Source organism: Channa argus, chromosome 13, assembly GCF_033026475.1.
Source record: "Channa argus isolate prfri chromosome 13, Channa argus male v1.0, whole genome shotgun sequence".
Classification (NCBI taxonomy): Eukaryota; Metazoa; Chordata; class Actinopteri; order Anabantiformes; family Channidae; genus Channa; species Channa argus.
In genome coordinates, this window is record NC_090209.1 from 4,365,518 (window position 1) to 4,383,717 (window position 18,200).

Here is an 18,200-nt window from a genome sequence, read left to right on the forward strand (position 1 = left end):
GTAAAAACACACACACACACACACACACAAGTTACACTTTGATATAAAATACAGTTTAATACCAAAATATCTTCCAAATATAAATAGTGTGCAAAAAAGTTGTGAATGTTTAGATGAATTATACAATACACTTGAACGTAACTGTAACTTTTACAATGGCACCAAACTGTAAACAATTAATTACATTAAGCATCTGCCAGAGGAAATAATGAACAACACAGAAAAAGGCCTTTAAAAAAACAACAACTGTCAATGTAATGTGTTAATGTAACAGTGCAAATGGTCAAATAACACCTGGATGCACAGTGGACAAAACAAAGTACAGTCAGCAACTTTGACATGTTAGTTTTCAAAGCAACAGATATTCGACCTAACGTGTCCAAGGCAACAACCTCCAACCGTGAACCTGGCATGAACCAAACAACTGCGCCGTAATAATGTTAGAAATGGTCATAAAAACATTTTTGCTCATTAGAATATCTCATCAAAGAAACCACAGATGCTTTAGTATGTTGAAGCCCGTTAGCTAAATATCGATAAAACATTTGTCTTTTAACACTTTTCTTTTCAAAGCATAATTGAACTTTTAAAGCTGATTTTCTTTCATTTCTGTCAGTAAAACAAGGAGATTATTACGTATAAGTCACGCGTTTGCTTTAACTATACTTATAAATGAATAGAAATGCTCTTTACACTGCTTCTCATTCACCCATTCACACTGACAATGACTCACACACTGATGGGGGAGCTGCTGTGCAGCTGGGCCAACACTCACCGGGAGCAACTAAGTTGGGGTTCAGTGTCTTGCTCGAGGACAAGTGTGGGATTGGTGGACGACCGCTCTACCTCCTGCACCACAGTCTGAGAGTCACAACATTCTGTCAATTACAGGAAAGAAAAGCAGCTGCACACAAACTAAGTGAAAACTAATTCTGTTTGTGGGTGTTTGGTGTGAAGTAGCTGCATTGTCAAACCTCAAATGTCAGGTTCCCACTCACAGTTGATCACAAGGCTTTTCGAACTGTTCAGAGCAGCACGCGACAGAGTAATTTTGCTTTAATATAATCAATTTAACATATAATTACACTAAAATTATCACTGCAAAGTGCAGCGACAACTGCAGTCAGTCTTGGTGACTTTTGGGGGGAACAGGGTCAGCATGTAGTCTACGCAGTATGATTCTTTTAACAGGCCCCAATATGCAAAGCCACCTGTAATGATCGCTTAAAATATGAACCTGATGACTTAGCTTATTATTGTTATTTAGTCCTGCTTTATGAACTTTTGAAAGAATGAGATAGCGGCTTGTTGATAAAGATTCACCTCATGGTATCGAGAGTCCGGGTTATTAAAAAAAGGTACTGAGAGACAACAGATTGTTGTATCAGTCCATTGTTTTCTAGCTGTCAGAATCAGACACACGAAGGCTTAGACATGTGGAACGTGCTCATTTAAAAACGTGAGGCGTTAGTAACATTCAGCAATATTCATTTAAATTCAAAGGCTTAAAGAAAAATATTTGTGTGGTATGTGTATGAAAGCCAGCATCTTCTGCAACATCACATCTGTCAAAACTGTGTGTGCACATCATAAATACACACATACACTAATAATACTTCTGTAGTGTGCACATGTAGGTTTACACTGTGTGTGTGTGTGTGTGTGTCATTATAATGATACAAGTGGGTGCATGCAGTAACGCCAACAGTCACGAACGAAGCTGTTGATCCTCAGCGAGAGAATTTTCTGGTTCTGAAAGGAGGAACGCTGAGCTGATGTGATGCCGTCCTCTCCTCCTCTATCGGAGCCAGCTCTTCTGCTGAGCCCCACTTCTTCTTAGAGTGGAACAGCGATGCAAGTTTTCTGTTCTTGTTCCGCTCTCTGGCCTGAGTGACTTGAAACTCTGAAATCAAGTGGTTTTAGTTTATTCTTTGGGGAGAAATCGTGATTCCAATACAGTTTGACAATGGTGTTTGTGCTGGACTGCTCCTTGGTCGGGTCCAGTGTTTTCCTGCAGCTTCAGGTAAGTGTTATTAAATGTAAATGTGAATGTTATTTATCGTTATAACATATATTATGTTATATTATAATGTGTTTAACACTGTTTTTAAAGGTCCTGGTAGGTGAATTTAGAAACCTCGGGACAGATCCTGGCTACCTGTTTCTTCTTGTTTCAGCAAGATAATCTGCTCCTGGTGGTGTATTAAACAGACTCTTCCTTTGTATTTAACGAACAGATAAAAGAGTGACTTCAATCTTCTTATCTGTCCTAAAGAAACTAGATAGGTGTATTTCCCCAAATACTGAACGTGCACGTGCACTTCACACTACGTTTAAAAACTCAATGTCACTAACACATTTCACAGAATACTTCTAATTCATTACGCAAGCTGTGAGCACTTTCCAAATAACGTGTAAAAGTCTGTCTTCAAATAACTTTAACGAGTCAGTTGCTTGAAATCTAGAATTACAAAGTGCAAATACCATGCAAGAAATTCATGTAATGCCCGAGGTGAAAGAAATAAAACCAATATACCATCACAACAACATAAAACCACCACATGAATAAGTTATAACAGTATCATTAAAACAGTTGATGACTACTCTACATTAAAGAATTTGTAATTTAGCAGCGTAAGTATGAAGCACTCACGCAGCTCGCAGTCTTCCTCTGGACCCTCTGGCTCCTTGATGTGGAGGTAATGGGAGGCAAGATGGCCACTGTAGTCCCTTAAGTTGGCTTTAGCCCCTGTTAAAAATAAAAACCTCTCTGAAAACTGAGACTAGTCTTCACACCTTGCACCATCATCTTTAAGAGAAGACCCCAGATCCAAAGGTTAGAAAACTTTACATGTCATTAAAACCTGATTTGGCTCCTAGAAGCATTTGAGGTTTTATCATGTAAAAATATGGAGAAAATGAATGAATTGATGAAAACGCAAGGTACTTAAAGAAAACATGAACTGGTGTCAACAACCATATAATTTTGTGTGAAAAAGCCTAAAATTTGGCATCATGTTCAGTGGAGATAAACCAATGTATTTTTTTCCAGCTATGTTTTTTAGGTTTTCTGTAACTAATATGTTAAGGACACTGATACTGATGGGGGCTTATGAGCTTAACAGTTTCACTATTATGTATTTATGGCAGTGTTGTCCTTGCAAGCAATGTTGAGTGGAGTCTGTTTTTACCATATGTCTCTACGAGCAGGTCTAGAATATGCCGGTGACCATGTAACGCTGCAATGTGTAAAGCTGTGTAGCCCTGTAGAACAAAAAATAAGGAAAACAAAGAAAAAAACATGCATAAAGAAACTAATATGATCAGGTCATAAGTAGTTCAGGAGTAGTAAATATTAAGTATTTGGTTTTTCAGGGACAGGTGGCGCTATCTGATGTGCAAACATCATTAACACGTACTTTACTGACACATAAAGGGGCTGTTGCAGTTTAAAATGGACATTTTACCTTGTGTGGAGTTGGAATAAAAAAAAAAAAAAGAACAAATGTGCTAAAAAGGGTTGGGTACTTACCCCCTAGAGTTTCCCAGGCCCAAACGCAGCCAATGAAAATAGCATGGAAGAAAATACACAAATTAGCAAAGGTTATAGAAACACCAGATAATGGTAAAAACATAATTGCCTGGTAATTCACTGAAAATTGCATAGTTTGGGAGTCGTGCACGCTGGCACATAAGGGGCACTGTTTTGGGGAAACAATTAACATGACATGACGTGATTTATTAGCGGTGCACTGGCGCAGCCCGACAACACGTGCTGCTGTGCTACATTTGCACAGCTGGATCTTCACAGAGATCAGTTAGGGAGCATTGCATCACTGATGGGGACCGAAGAAGGAGGCGCAAGCACATGTTGTTGTCCTGTTGTTATCCATTCAGATCCAACTCACTGTCAAAACTTGGTTACTCACATGCTGTAAGAAAGAAGAACAACATCAGTGATTGTGCAAAAAAAAATGAAATGCTATGCACCAAATGGTTAAAGAGACACTCCACAAATTTTATATCTGAAGCTCATTGAGTTCATGCGAGGAGTGCTACATAGAAGATTTGATACTTGGGTATTAGATGGCATTTAGCAGGTGTTTAACATGGGGGCAACTAACTTCCAGAACTTCCTGATTTGTTGTAGGAAAATGAGAAGCCAGTCTGTTACAGGGTCTTTCCTGCATCAGTTTTGGTAAAATGTTACACAGTGACTCTTCTGCCACATCTCTGCTGGTGTTAGATTGTCTTTAATGTCAGCTGTTAAAGACTTGAATGATCAGCTGCTACTGAAGCCTGGTATAACCTAAAACCTTCCAGTTTCATTGGGTACGATCAGCTGTCACTAGCTGACGTTAATTTACTAACCAACAAATCTCCACTCAACATGTGATGGGTGAACTTATTTCTATTCTATTCTATTTCTAAAACATGCTACGGAATTGTATTGTGGGAAATTGGGAACTGAACGTCAGGACGTCTCTAGTGTCTGCTGCCGAAAAACAACCGAAACCAGTGGGTTTCGCCTTATTACCTTCCAATCAATGTACAACAAAAATGAGTGGAGTGCCCCTCGTAGGAATAAAAACAAAATCCAGACTCTGCACTCACTGATTTGGTGTTGACATCAGCCCCAGCGTTAGCCACCAGAGTGGCCATGTCCTTGTTGCCATGCTTGGCAGCCCAATGCAGAGCCGTCTGTGTGAACGAGGAAAAAGGGTTATTCATAGCGTTTACTTCTCCGCTGCAATGTTCAGTGCTATGATCAGGTGGTAACTGCTGTAACATCATTACAAGTTGCTGAGGGCACGGGGGCCCCAGCTGCGCACAGTGGGGAGTGGACAGATGGAGGGATGGAAAGATGGAGGGATAGAGAAATTGAGAGATGGTTTCCTGCCATCCAACGTAGCCTAATTACAAAACAACACAGCACTGTGCCCACAGTTGGGGGGCCCTGCTGCCTGTCACCAGGGGGAAGATTGATGATGTTAGTGTGACCCGCAGAGGGGAGACCCACCCAGACATCACCACACTACTGTCAGAACATGTCAAGGAGGGAAACACGGGCCCCCGCACACCACCACACACCGTGGAGATATGTACATGCACATGTCCACATGCGAAGATACTCAGAGGGTGAAGCCAGAAAACTCACAGCACACACACACACACACACACACAAACCACACCCACCTGTTTAAGTACAGCTGTGATCTCCTCTGTCCTACACACTTTAAGCTGTGTAATTACGGCCTACCAACAGGTGAAAGCAGAGCGTGTGCGCAGATGTCGACTAACCACATCCATCTTTAGTACAACAGTGAACAGAAGAAACTTTATAACCTCAGGGGGAAACACTTGTCCGATTACTTTTCTATTTATAAAATAAAAAAATAGAATAGGGGAAAACTGAATTTCAGTTTCTAAACCTGTGTCTTTTTTTATCATATCAATGTCAAATTGGAAGTTGGACTACTTTTTAAAACATTTTCATGCAACGTGTGATAGAAAAGTCATCTTTATATTTGTGGGCATCTGGCTCATTTGATTGGTCAGCAGGGCAGCTAAGCTCACTTCTCGACACACAGCTTCTTTCAAAATTGACGTCCTTCCTCTGGACTTCTCTTGGCCGCTTCCAGAAACCATTTCACGCAATAAGTTTACCAATGTTTTTCCTGCAGAGTCGCCTGTTACTCACAAGAGAGTGAGTGGGTTCCTGTAAACACGGGGGAACTGTAGCTTATCAGTTGGACACTATACGCTGGCGTGTTAGCGTTGGCCGGCCTGTGTTTTGGCACGAGGAGACGTGGCTGCAGAGAACGCATCCTAGCATTTAAGAGAATTGTGATGTTTGATGTTTAGTCTTTGCTTATTTTTTGCCGGCAAATCCCAAAGTTTTGACCGCTAGCTGAGATGCCAGCGGAAATATGCAACGAGCAGTCAGCTTTACAACTGTCTTTTTAAACATTTCAATAAGGGTTGGTCACTGTTTGACTATACAGTGCAATATTTGAGGAGACAAATCTCTTTGTCTGCCAAAAATGACATCTTTATCTGAACAATATGAACTAATGCAAAAAAAACAACAACACTGTTTATCAGTATTACTTGTCAGTGTTGTGGATGTTGAGATCAGGCCAGTGTTGCACGACTCCCTCTTGTTCTTGTCTCTGAAGATAGTTGAAGATGCTTATTTGTGACTGACAGTTGTATGTTTGAGCTCCCTGATGGTAATGGATCTATAGTACATGTGGTGACTGAAACATATCCACAGTACTGCACAAGATCATTATAATTATCTACGAGAAAGAAGGTGCTTCCAACCAGATGGTGAGAGGAGTTTTGTGGATTGTGGAAATGAATTGTACATTGTGACATTTCTAGCAATTTAAGAGAGGAATCACATATCAGGTGTCATGTGTCCATTTGGAGGGAGGTGAAAGCTTCACGGCTAATCGTGCTGATTATAGCACAACTGCTAAAACAGAAAAGTCCCGCTTGTAACCACTACAGGGAATGAAGCAGTGATGTGCAGCTACATCTTTCTGTGTCAGGCGTCTGGTAGACAGCTTGTGATAGATGCTGTCCGGCTCAAGTGTCCCCATCTCTTTTGTCTGTCCCTTGTCAGAACCTAAGACAGATTGGCCATGTGGCTGTGTGATTGGCAGCTCCACAGGTCTCCCTGTGAGCAGGAGTGATGGACGAGGCTGAACAGGATGCAGCGCCCTCCATTCCTGCTCCTCTCGTTTCTGTTCCTACCTACCATGGTGACCCCCCGCTTGTCAGATCACTCAAGCCTGGCTCTGTCGCCTGCCAAACACTCCCCAAGTGAGGGAAGTGGTGGCTAAAGAGCGGCTACACATCAACAGGAGACACAAAGGCCAGTGGGCCCGACACTCACGTGGAGGAAAGCAGAGAGGAGTGATGGGAAAATAGTGTACTTACAAACTGCGCGGCAGAGGAAGTACGTCACAGCAGGAGCGGAGACCCCCATCACGCGAAGATCAGGAAGAGAAGAGAAGCAGGAAAGTGAGTAGTGGGGTAGGGTCTGGGTGTTCTGACCTTCACTTTTAAGCAACTTCACCTTTAAACCACTGCTTGAAGTGCACACCTATAAGAACACTTGATCCCAACAAACATTTGGCCAGAAAAAGGAACTTAAGTCCTCCCAGGATGAAGAGTAATCCCTTCAATGCTGGTCACACATGTGATTTCAAGCCTGGTATGCGCTGCACTTAGCTAAACTTCATTTGAGCACAGCAGGAACATGACAAAATGCAGATCACCTATGACAAATTCAGGTTTCGAGGACTTTCGTGGATCCTGTGCCTTTTCTGATTCGGCATATCCCTGCACATTATCTCTGGTCAAGCCGTCCACCTCTGCTGAACACGGAGAGGCCGAAGGCTAAAGGGAACATCAAAGAGGCCTGAGGGGGACTTAGCACCTTCACAGGGACACAACCAGCATTGTTCTACAATTAATCCCAGCCTGCTCTATTACTTTCAGATTATCTTTAAGTGGGTGAAGTCTTTGTGGGGCATTAAGACTCTCCTTAATCCCCCTCCTCCTCCATCTCCTTGCATTTCAATGGCGGCCATGCTATCTTGTCCGGGTGGGGATGGCAGAGGCTTAAGACTACTCTTAGAAGGTGGTCTGCCATGGCCACAGGACAGTGTGAGAACTGTGACACAGGGGAGGGACAACAAACATGAGCTCAAATCTCTTAAGCGAACAGGGAGACAAATAAAAGGATTTGGGTTGTCAGGGGGCACAGGAGCTAAAAAGCTATCTTTCATAATCCTTTTGATAGTGGACCTTTGAAATGCATGATCTGGATGTTTTAACACAGGGACCTCGGAATACTATTAGAGGGAAAATCCCAGCACAATGTGCCTGTGAAAGTTACAGAGGCAAAACAGCAGCCCGAGAGCGAGAACTGACTACTGAAATATAGTGGGTTTGCTGCAAGTTGTAAATAAACTTCTCTTCTAATAGGTTAGTGTTATGGGCTCGGATAGTGAGAAGTGTGAATGGTGAAACTTACCCCCTGAGAAGAATGGTCATGGTCACAGTCGGTGGGCACGGTGTGTGACAATGAAAAAAGAAAACGCTAATAAACGTTGAACATTTTGCAACACAGTGGCTATAACATGTAACATGTATGTTATTTACAGACTGTAGCAGATTTTAGTGCCATTTTAAATACTCACTGAGGTGAAGTCCTGGTTTGACCCCCCCAAACAAAAAAGAAACAGAAACACAGAAATTAGTGACACATAGATTTTGATTATTGCTATCATTGTTGTTCTGGTCTCGGTTGAATAAATTTTGGCAATTATTTTTACTGGTTATGAAAACTGGCTTCTTCTCTCCATTGCCTTTCCAGATTCTCTTTTACTGATGTCCTCTTATTTAAAGTGAGTGCAACTGAGTACGTTACAAGTTTCACCAACGTTCAACCCCCCCCCCCCCCACCCCCCCAGGCTAGGGAGTCTTCCCAGGCCAGGAGTTGTGTGCTGACTGGTCCACTGAGCAGCGACGCCAACAAGAGCGGGGCCCTACACTAACCTGCTAAGGAGCTTATACACCATCTTCTGCAGCTGAACCGCTTTGTCTAAAGGTGAAAAAATAAATGTACCCGACATGTCAGTGAAGCGCTCTTTCGCATAGCGGAATGTCGAGACCGTAGACCCCACGCAGTAAATTAACTCCGCCGCGTGTCTGATGTGCAAAAGAGACACGTGCTTGAGCAATACAAACGTTACGGTTTTACTCATGTTAAATGATATATTTTTTTGTTCATGGTGGTAATATAACGTTCAACACAAACTGTTTACTTGATCCCACGCAGAGAGTTTCTGACTGTATTTTCTTCATTCTGCTTTATTTACACTAACCCGGGGGTTAGTTTGTACTAAAAAATATGTCAATAAAAAGCCATTTTTAACAAAGTGCCATTATCTTTTAAGAGGCAGAGGAGAGGGGCGGCGCTACCTTCTTGTTTGCCAGCGAGGGGTCCTGTCTGAGCAGCTGAGAGAGGTCAGGCACTCGAGCCCCAGCCGCAGAATAGATCCACTCCTTCTCTATAGGATCCAGCTTGCACAGAAAGAGGGAGGGGAGAATTCAGACACGTACACACACCCTACTATCCACATCCTGTTGATAGTGTTGAGGCTGCAAACCTCAAATCCATTTCCTACAACACACTGTGTCACAGCCAGCTGACACATAGTGGGAGACGTCCAAGATGACGTTGGCGTTTGTGCTTTAACTTCTGTTATTAGTTTCTCTTCTTGTTTCTTATACTTCCTCTAAAGCGACAGGAAAAGATATGACCTTGACTTACAGCCACAGCAGCGGAGCCCACGCTGCCCATACTTTCCTCGTCTTGCTCCCACTCGGACTGAAACAAAGAAGACGGAAGACACTTACTCAACAAGCCCAACTGTGATCCAAAGCTGACTGTAATATGTTATCAGTCATGACGCTTGCGCATCACAGGCTGTACATACACCCACTGTCACACCGCTGTGATGTATTCCAATGTGACCAAAGGGTGGCAGACAGGTAGACGGGCAACGAGTCAGAGGTGACAGTTTCACACATTAGGGTTAATGAATATCAATCCAATTAACAATTAACGAAAAAAACAACACACCTACAGTGTCATTAGGCCACGTGTTTTTCTCACCACTTTAGTCTAAAAGGGTCAGGAGGAAAAGTTTGTAGCTGTGTGTCAAAGTGTCCCTTTGGCTGATTTATGTGAGAGGGAACCGTTTTTTAATTTTTTTTTTTTGGTGTTATGACTCTTCTAAGAGGACTTGACTGTAAATTGTTCTCAGATCATACAGCAGCACGATCTTTAAACAATCAGCGGTTTCACGTCACAGCCACACGTCAGCCTGCCAACAATGAAAAGTGGAGGGATTGTATTTATTCAGCCTGTGACACATCTTCTTTTTTTTAAGTACTGTAATGGGCCCTAAGGGAAAGATGGAGAAATTAAAGGAATTCCAGTAAAAACCCCCTCAGCACTTTTTGTTTTGTTTAAAAGGTGGTAACTGGAACTGCTCATAGATTACAATCTAATCTAGGACCTCTGGGGTTTTTTGTTTTTTGTGTTTGTAGAAACTAAAACAGTGGCAAATTAATTTTTTTGTAGATGGACTTTTAAAGAGTTGAAACTGTAAGCAAGACACTTTAATTCCAAAATTATATTTGAAAAGCTATGAGACATTAATGTACTTTGTTGCTGATATATCAGCCTTCTGTGTCTAGTTCTAGTTCTAGTTTAATCGGCATCAATCGAGTCAGAGCGTAGCGTCTCTCCTCTTTTACAGACTGCAGATCCCCTGCTGATTTCAACTTCAACAAATGTGGATGTATCTCTTCCAGATAACCATCCTGCATTTGGCAGCATGACGTTAAAATGAACATTTTCCTGTTTTACAGACGGAGGCGTGAGCCCGGTAGCCCGGTCGCTTCTGGAATGTGAAACAAATTGTGCCCTAAACACAAAGGTGTGACTGATACCTTAATCAAACACACCTAATCAGATTGCAGTGCTGTATAAACACACTTTGTTATATTTCATCTGTCTATTGTTCAGGCCATCAGTGAAAGCCACATACGTGTCTGTCTCTAGGCTGAATCTCAGTCTCTTTAATGGGCATGAATGACTATTATCGTTCTAATGAGTTCCAACATGTTGCTGCTTAACATAATAACAGCGAGCTTAATTTAACTGCAGACTCTGCCCCCTCCTCCCACAACTGGTTCTCCTCACACTCAAATTCACCACACTTCAAGATACAAATCCAGGTAATTTACTTAGCACCATCTGGTGGGTACTGGAGGAAACTCTGGAGTGGACGTACTGATCCGGAGCTTTGTGGTGGACGTACTTCCTGTATTCATTATGCACAATGGTCCATTTCAGAATGAAGTAACAATGTGTTTAAGGCTGCAGCTACTTTTTATAATCAATTCTTCAGCATTTTAGTTTATTTAATCTGTTCTATAACAAATGAAAAACCGTGGGAATTGAACTTTCTTCATGTTTCACAATGGAAACATATTCAGTTTACTATGAAATCACTTATTTTAAAAAGAAAATGTGACTATTTGTGACAAGCTTGGTTGTAAAAACAGTTTAGCTGAATAACCTTATAACCTCACCTATGCTGCTGAATTATAATTACTGAGGTACTAATGTGTACATTACTTTCATGTTGTGGCTTTGATGGTTTCCTAAAATCTCAGTCATTTGTTGATTATATTTTGTTGTATTATTCCAAAGCTGGGAGGTAAATGGTAATTTAAAATGATGAAAAATAGTGGCTATAGTGGATTTAAAAGCATTTCATTCTTCCTCTGACTAAGTACAGTGAAATGTGATTCAAGTTTTAAAACAATTGATCCTGACCCTCCTCACGCTACTTTAAAAAAGAACAAATTATGACGAGTTCATCGTTTCCAAACAATAAAGGTTCAACATATATTGAGCACATAACTCATTATTTCAGCTGTAAAAACAAAGCCACAGGCTCATGAAATGCTGTAGACACCAAAATCTTTTAGATATGACCTGAATTGAAATCAGCCTATTTCTACACAGTTCATGTCTTTACTGAGAATTATTGGAAACCGAGAGAATGTGCAACAGTATTTTGTCCTATTTTCTTTTATCATTTCGTCTTCTTAATGTGGAGAGGAGCTGTGGAAGCCTTGGGTCATTTCATTTACTGTAATTTCATGACAACGAATTCAAGAATTTCACCTTTACCTTTCTGGCAGTTGCAATACAGTTATTCTCAGTCACTTTAGCACATTTCTCAGATCATAAATGAAAGGATCAAAACAACTTGTTCAACCACATCATGTAGTCACTCATGTGACTATCATCATTCCTCATTTTCTTATTCCTTTGAACAAATTGCAAATGATCATGTACATACGTTATGTCTGTTTTTTCCTATAGAATGCTTTAAGGGTAGTTATCGTTATTACCTCTGCAATATTGATGGTAATTTGAGAAATGAACAAAACCAAGTCAGAAAAACTGTAATCAACACGTTTCAACTCTAAACTGAGTGATATTCAGACAATTCCGACAAGGCAACAAAAGTGTCACCTTGGACCCCAAATCTTTGTCCAGCTCTTCGTCTCCATTTCTTTGCTCTGAGGTTTCCTGCATTTGGATGAAAACAGGTTGCAGTAGAATCTGCTGCTCCTACAGGTGTACAGACATAATCCACTGTAAACCGTCTCTGATCCAGTGGTGTGATCTCAGTAGCAAGTAACGATGTTACTCAGAGAAAGGGGAGAGATGAAAAGAGTCAGGCGAGAAACAACTGATAATATATAGCTGGGGAAATCGGGTTCACTTAATCCTCTAGCCTGACATAGAAACCAGCTTTACTGTGACATGACAGTTAAGAAACCAGCTTTCCAGAGAAAACCGACTGTAAAATGGCTACTTCAGTGTATGTAAACAAGTGTTCACAAGTGTGTCATTCTGTGGTTATCAACCATCACTTGACCTTGCTTTTGTTTACCGCCCTTAAGCACATGGGTGTGGACAGTGGTAAGTTCCTGTTTGGATGGAATATGTGCCTGAATATTCAACCAACACAATAAAATACATCAAACCTTCCAAATCAAGGATTAAATGCTCATGCATGTTACACAAAGTATGTAAAAGTACTACCAGAGCTGTTCTGTGCATTAAAGCAACACTGCTCAGTCAAATGCTTCTATATAGTAGTGTGTAACAGCTACAACCATGAGACTGAGACATAAACCTTTTGACCTTGCTTTTCTCTGCAGAGATTTGCTGCAGAGTCCCTTAACGTAAACGCCCGCCCTACAGGGCCATCACCGCATGCTGACACATGCCCGAAGAGAGGAGGCACAAACAAACATAGCCTTGTTTGTTTGCCTTGAAATAAATGTATCATTCACATGAAGAGTAAACAGTAGCATTCAGTGTCGCTGCAGAACCATCACAGATCGTCTTCTGTGTTTCACGTGCTTCTTACACCCAGAGCAGAAAAATGAGCAGATTTTAAATTCACCTCTGCAGTGGTGTCTGGCTCTCCACATGACATTGGCTCATCCTGGTGCTGCTTTTCCTGAGCAGAAGAATTTGAAGCATCGCTTGCATCCCATTGTGCAGTAACTGTTGTTCGAGCCAGTTTCTGAAGTTGCTGTCCATCCCCGTCTGTCCCATGAGGTTTAGTGTCTTGCTCATGGAGGAGCTGCCTGTACTTCTTCTTTAAGATGAGGTACTTCTCACCCTGCGACAGACAGCAAAAATGGACACAATTACATTGAAAGTTTGAAAAAAGCCAAGTCACAGTCATGCTTGAATTTTGTTGTCTTTAGAAAAAGTCTTTTTATTAGGTCAAAGTGGGGACCTGAGGCTGATCCTCGTGACTTTAGTAAATGATTAAATAAATGTCTGTGACTAGAAACTGTATTACACTAACACTAACTTCAGCATGCTTAGCATGTTTTCTATTTTTTATGATTACAAATATAAAAAATATATTTATTGGAAACAGAACAATCCTATAATCACTACAAAAAACAGTTTGGCACGTGGGGAAATCAGGTGATTTTGTTTCCCTAAAAATGTCTTTAGATTAGTTAAATGAACTTTCAGACCTCAACTCAACTTCTAAAATGGTTTGAAATTAAAACGTTTGTCAGTTTAACTTTTAGTTAACTTTTAGTTTAGTTTAGTTCACAAATGTTCTGTACAAAGTTTTACGATGTAGAAGCAAAGGCAAAATAGCTGTTGTGTGTTTGCACGTGATTATATTCAACTATATATGTCTTTTAAAAATATAATTCACATAAAGTAATTATGCTAAAGAAATAAAACATTAGCTTTTAGTTTAGCTTAATTCATCAAAACTGACAAGATGAGTCTGGCTCTGTCATTGAAAAACACCAGCACCAGCACCTAACACTTGTCACAAAACAAGCAGTTGTGGTTTTATGAAGCGTTACATGCTGTAGGTTCACTCAACCAAGAAACAGTTACAGCACATAACCCCACTGTAAAACCCCTGTTTGTTTGTTTTTTCAATTTTAGTTTGTCTTTATTGACAAAAATCCCACGTGGAGCCTTACAAATTTGGGTGGGATTTTTTTTTTGATAACTTTGGACAAGTATTTGTGCAAGAATTACAAAAATGATGTCCGAGCTGTTACCTTATATTTAAAAGTATGAGAGTGGAATAATAATAGTGGAGAAGTACAGATTATAACTATTCCAAAATTAAAATCAGTCCATATCTAATAGCTTTTGTGATTTGTTTTGTGACAACATTCTAGCACCAATTTGGGAAAATATTTCATTAGTAAACCGGAAACTGCAGCTGCAGTCTCTTGGGGAAAACCAGTGGGTAAAAACAGTTCTGTAGAAAAGAAAAAAAAAAAAAAAAAAGGAGCACATTGCACAAACTACTCTACTACTAAGTATGTTACGAAAGTTTCACTGGAGCAGTGACGGCTCATTGTGAAACAGTTCATACAAATAAAGAACACATGAGAGTGAAGCTTCTTCCACATAAGGTCAAAACATTTGACTGGTGTACTTACATTCTCAGACTTCACCACAGCGATGCGATCAATAATGAGCTTGAATTCCTCTCTGTATTTAGCTGCAGGAGAAAATATTTGACTTGAAGAACTCAAAATAACAATACTTATATGTCATACACTGTATAGTTTTAACATCCAACGCTTTCATCTGAGGGGATAAGAACCTCAACATGCTCAACTTTTTTAGCTTGGTGACAGAATTGGACCAGGAGGAAAATCGAATTCTGTTTGATCAACTCTAAAACAGAATGGAATGCGGCCAGTTTACAACAGGTTTGCGGTTTGGAGACAGTGTTGCCGGATGAGTCACCTGTGTCTTTTTCCTGAGGTGAAGTGGGGCAGTAAGATAAAACAAGGCCTGTTCACACTGTGAAAACATGGCTGCTTCAGGGGGAATAAAGCCGCTGCAAGATGAGCTTACGTGACATAAGAAAAAGGTTCCACCTCAGCATGAGTAAAGGAGATAACAGATCACAGCCCATCCCAACGACAAAACCTTGGTCACTGCAGATCTAGAGTAAGTCTTTCCTGTGGGAACCAAACCAACTACAGCTGGCGAGCTGATAGTGCTCATCAGATAAAGCTACCAGCCTTTGTTTACACCATTGAGAAGATACACAGACGTGTGCAGACTGTTTGATTAGAAGCTGCCTCTCACTGCAGTAGCCCCCCCCTGGTTATCCAGAAGCCACCAAACGATGCACAACTTTTTCCAGGCGAATGTGTTTGGTGTATTCCTATGCGTACATGGGCACGGATTCATAGGACAATCGAAGTGTTTCCTTTTCCTGCTCTGCACAGACAGTTGCCCAGTTCACATTCCCAACAACAGGAAATTCAAAGGAAGCGGACACTTTTACGTCTAGGTCAACAAAGGAGCTCTTCGCTTAGAACAGCGAGCATTGTAGTTTAATAGGGCCACACAAACAAGCAACACGAATGCGCACGTGTGCATGACCTCCTGTTGCCTCCCCAGCCCCCAGCACCCAGCACCCCTAAACGTTCCAACACGCCCTACTTTTCCGATCGGATGAAAAGGCGGAGGCCTCTGGAGTTCTACATCTATGTCATGCATGTGGACTTAATTATGATTAGAGCGCTATCATCACAATTAAAGCTGCCACCACATGCTACGGCGTACTTTACATGTGCGAGAGGCACTTCTCTAATTGGACAGCCATGTCAGATGGCAGATTTCTAAACCTCTGCAAACAACTGCAGCGCTGACATAGCATCTGGCGACTGGAAGACAAGGTCACTTTGAGTAATCATTTGGTTTGATGTCAGAGGTGAAAACGCTGTCAAGTTTAATATTTGTTTCTTTTGTCGAAAAATGTTGCTATTAAACTGCAGGTATTCTGTAATTAATGGACCATTTGTGTTTTGAATGAACAACAAAAACTAAAATGTTCTCTCACATATAGTATCGTGGAAATGCTACAGGTAATAAACTCTGCTACAACTTTCTTTGTTTCTGATAAGTTAATTTTGGTGGTGGATGTTAACTAATATTACAAAACAGTGCAACTAGCATTACGGTGCCGGAAATGTTGGTTCGGGATAAGAACGACTACCAAGAGTCACAAAATGGTTGCAGAAGTGTCTCGAAATTGCTACAAAAAGATGCTACATTCCTACAGTTCCTACAAAGATAAAAACAACACACTGAGATAGCGACTACAGAGAGATGCTGCACAACAACAAAGAGACAGACAATGACTACAGATGGATGCTAATTGACCACCAACAGAGGCTAAATGACTTTGTTTGGTGCAGTGTGATGGTCATTGGCAGGTCCTTCCAAGGCCTCAGCTGCAACACTGTAGCATGGATGTAGCATTGGACCAGCTGGTTGGAGCGAGTTGTGCCTGTTAAAGAAGGTGCAGACAGAAACATGTGCCAGCAGAAATATGAGAAGAATGCTGATGTTAGCAGTGAGTCAGGAAGAGTTGCATAAGCATTTGGACAAAAAGTGGGTGGAGAAGAGCAAAAAGACCAAAAAGAACTGTCAAATATCTTTACAATAAATACAGAGTTTCTCGGCTAAAGCAGTGAAATGATAATAGGAGCCACAGGGCCTTCATGTGACCCTACATGGTGCCATATGCCAGGCTGCTTGTCAGGGAGGAAATGACACAATTCCTGCTGAAACTCGAGATGTTTCGAGGGCTTTTTAACACTAACCAGATGCGTCTCCGCAGAGAACAGTGAGAGGACACACGCAAAAGTCTCTTGGCACAACGGTGGACTTTTGGGGGGCCGAGGGGGGGGAACTATCATAAGAACACGAGGGTCAGTGGGTTTTTGTGTCATCCCGCACAAGCAGCGACCACATCACGTCTCTCCGTTGCAGCAGAATTCATGCGGCGCCTCGCTACTTACCACGGAGCTGCGCGTCACTGTGGCCAATAAAAGGCTTAAATGTCTTCAGTATGTCTGCGTTTCTGACTCGGCCCGAGCTGCCTCCGGTGGAGTAGAAATAGTCCAGCAGCGACTCTTCGCTCACATCCCTCATCTTCCCGCGGCTGGTTCACGTCTCCGGCTGCACCTTCATTCGGCCATAACGTGCTCCGCCTGGCTAATTTGTCTAAAGTTCACTCCACCCAGACGAGCTGACCGCTGCTTGCGCCTCCGCCCGTTAACCCTTTCCACACCGTCAGCATCTTCCCTTCTACACGCGTCAGCCTCCGCCCCAGGGTGGAGGTTTTCTTTAGCACCTTGCTTTCTCTCCCTCTCTGTGCTACTTGTCACGGGTGGTGCTGGGAAAACGCACGCGCCTGCACGAGGCGCCTGCATGTTTGATTCATTCAGCAGTTATTGAAAGTGCTCGTGAACGCATCATACAGTATCATGTCCTGCTAGTGGGCCTGTTTATGTGCACAGCATAAAACACGTGCCTGCAGTTTGCTCGGAAATAACTTCAAACTAATAACTGAAATTGATTTTAATTCATTTATTTGTTTATTTAACAACAGAGTCACTACTTTTTTTTCTCATCAAAACAGGTTAAACGTGTGTGATGTAAATAACAAGAAACACTATATATAAATATAACTATAATCCTATTATCTATGATTTATTCTACAAAATCTGTAGATTTTAAATATATTTGTTAAATCACTCATCAAAAGGTCAGATTTCTCTTTCTTTTTTTAAAATAGCCTACTTACTTTCAAGTTCTTTCAGAAAAAGAAGGAGTTTTTTCTTTTTCCCTTTTTCTTATGGTACGTTACCAACAATTAACTGTAGCATTTTTCCAAAACGTTCTCATCAGTGGAAAATAACTGAGTAGCTTACATCTAATCAAGTACTTTAATTCAGTGTATTTTCGATATCCTACTCAGTACTGCAGTAGTTACATATTATAGAAAAAATATATTTTTTTATTCCATTATATTTATTTTACATTTGTAATTAGAAGGTGTGTTTCATTAAAAATTAAATATGTATAACATTTATCATTATTTTTATTAGAACTATATAGAATATTTAGGAAATAAAAAATAGGTAATATTATCCTCCACCTTTAACAGTTACCACATGTCTCCTACACATTAATGCAGTGTTACAAAAATATTATT

General features: G+C 41.1%; 1 protein-coding gene across 4 annotated transcripts; it reads right to left on the minus strand.

Moving 5' to 3' along the window:
- Positions 1 to 31: 31 nt before the first annotated feature.
- Positions 32 to 17,426, minus strand: LOC137139587 (ankyrin repeat domain-containing protein SOWAHA). Of its 4 annotated transcripts, none has more exons than XM_067527042.1 (11): positions 17,002 to 17,395; positions 14,617 to 14,678; positions 13,083 to 13,304; positions 9,353 to 9,409; positions 9,001 to 9,102; positions 8,217 to 8,228; positions 6,949 to 6,951; positions 4,609 to 4,701; positions 3,192 to 3,264; positions 2,654 to 2,749; positions 32 to 1,903 (listed from the first exon to the last, which is right to left on the minus strand). In XM_067527042.1, the coding sequence occupies exons 1-11, from the start codon at positions 17,132 to 17,134 to the stop codon at positions 1,731 to 1,733; spliced, it is 1,026 nt and encodes a 341-aa protein (XP_067383143.1). In that variant the 5' UTR covers positions 17,135 to 17,395; the 3' UTR covers positions 32 to 1,730. The 4 variants fall into 4 exon arrangements, 1 of the variants encoding a protein (XP_067383143.1); XR_010916359.1 differs by lacking the exons at positions 32 to 1,903; positions 6,949 to 6,951 and adding exons at positions 3,533 to 3,932; positions 16,368 to 16,541 and having other exon boundaries at positions 2,682 to 2,749; positions 4,615 to 4,701; positions 17,002 to 17,415; XR_010916360.1 differs by lacking the exons at positions 32 to 1,903; positions 6,949 to 6,951 and adding exons at positions 3,533 to 3,932; positions 16,368 to 16,487 and having other exon boundaries at positions 2,682 to 2,749; positions 4,615 to 4,701; positions 17,002 to 17,413.
- Between the last annotated feature and the right edge of the window lie 774 nt (positions 17,427 to 18,200).

Bases quoted from the DNA above. Each gene is read 5' to 3' on its own strand.
- LOC137139587 (XM_067527042.1), bottom strand. From the start codon at position 17,134: ATGAGGGATGTGAGCGAAGAGTCGCTGCTGGACTATTTCTACTCCACC. The intron at 2,750-3,191 runs GTAAAAACAGAC...TATTTTTAACAG, and splicing joins CCTGCTCGTAGAGACATATG to GGGCTAAAGCCAACTTAAGG. The intron at 1,904-2,653 runs GTGAGTGCTTCA...ACTTGATTTCAG, and splicing joins AGAGGAAGACTGCGAGCTGC to AGTTTCAAGTCACTCAGGCC.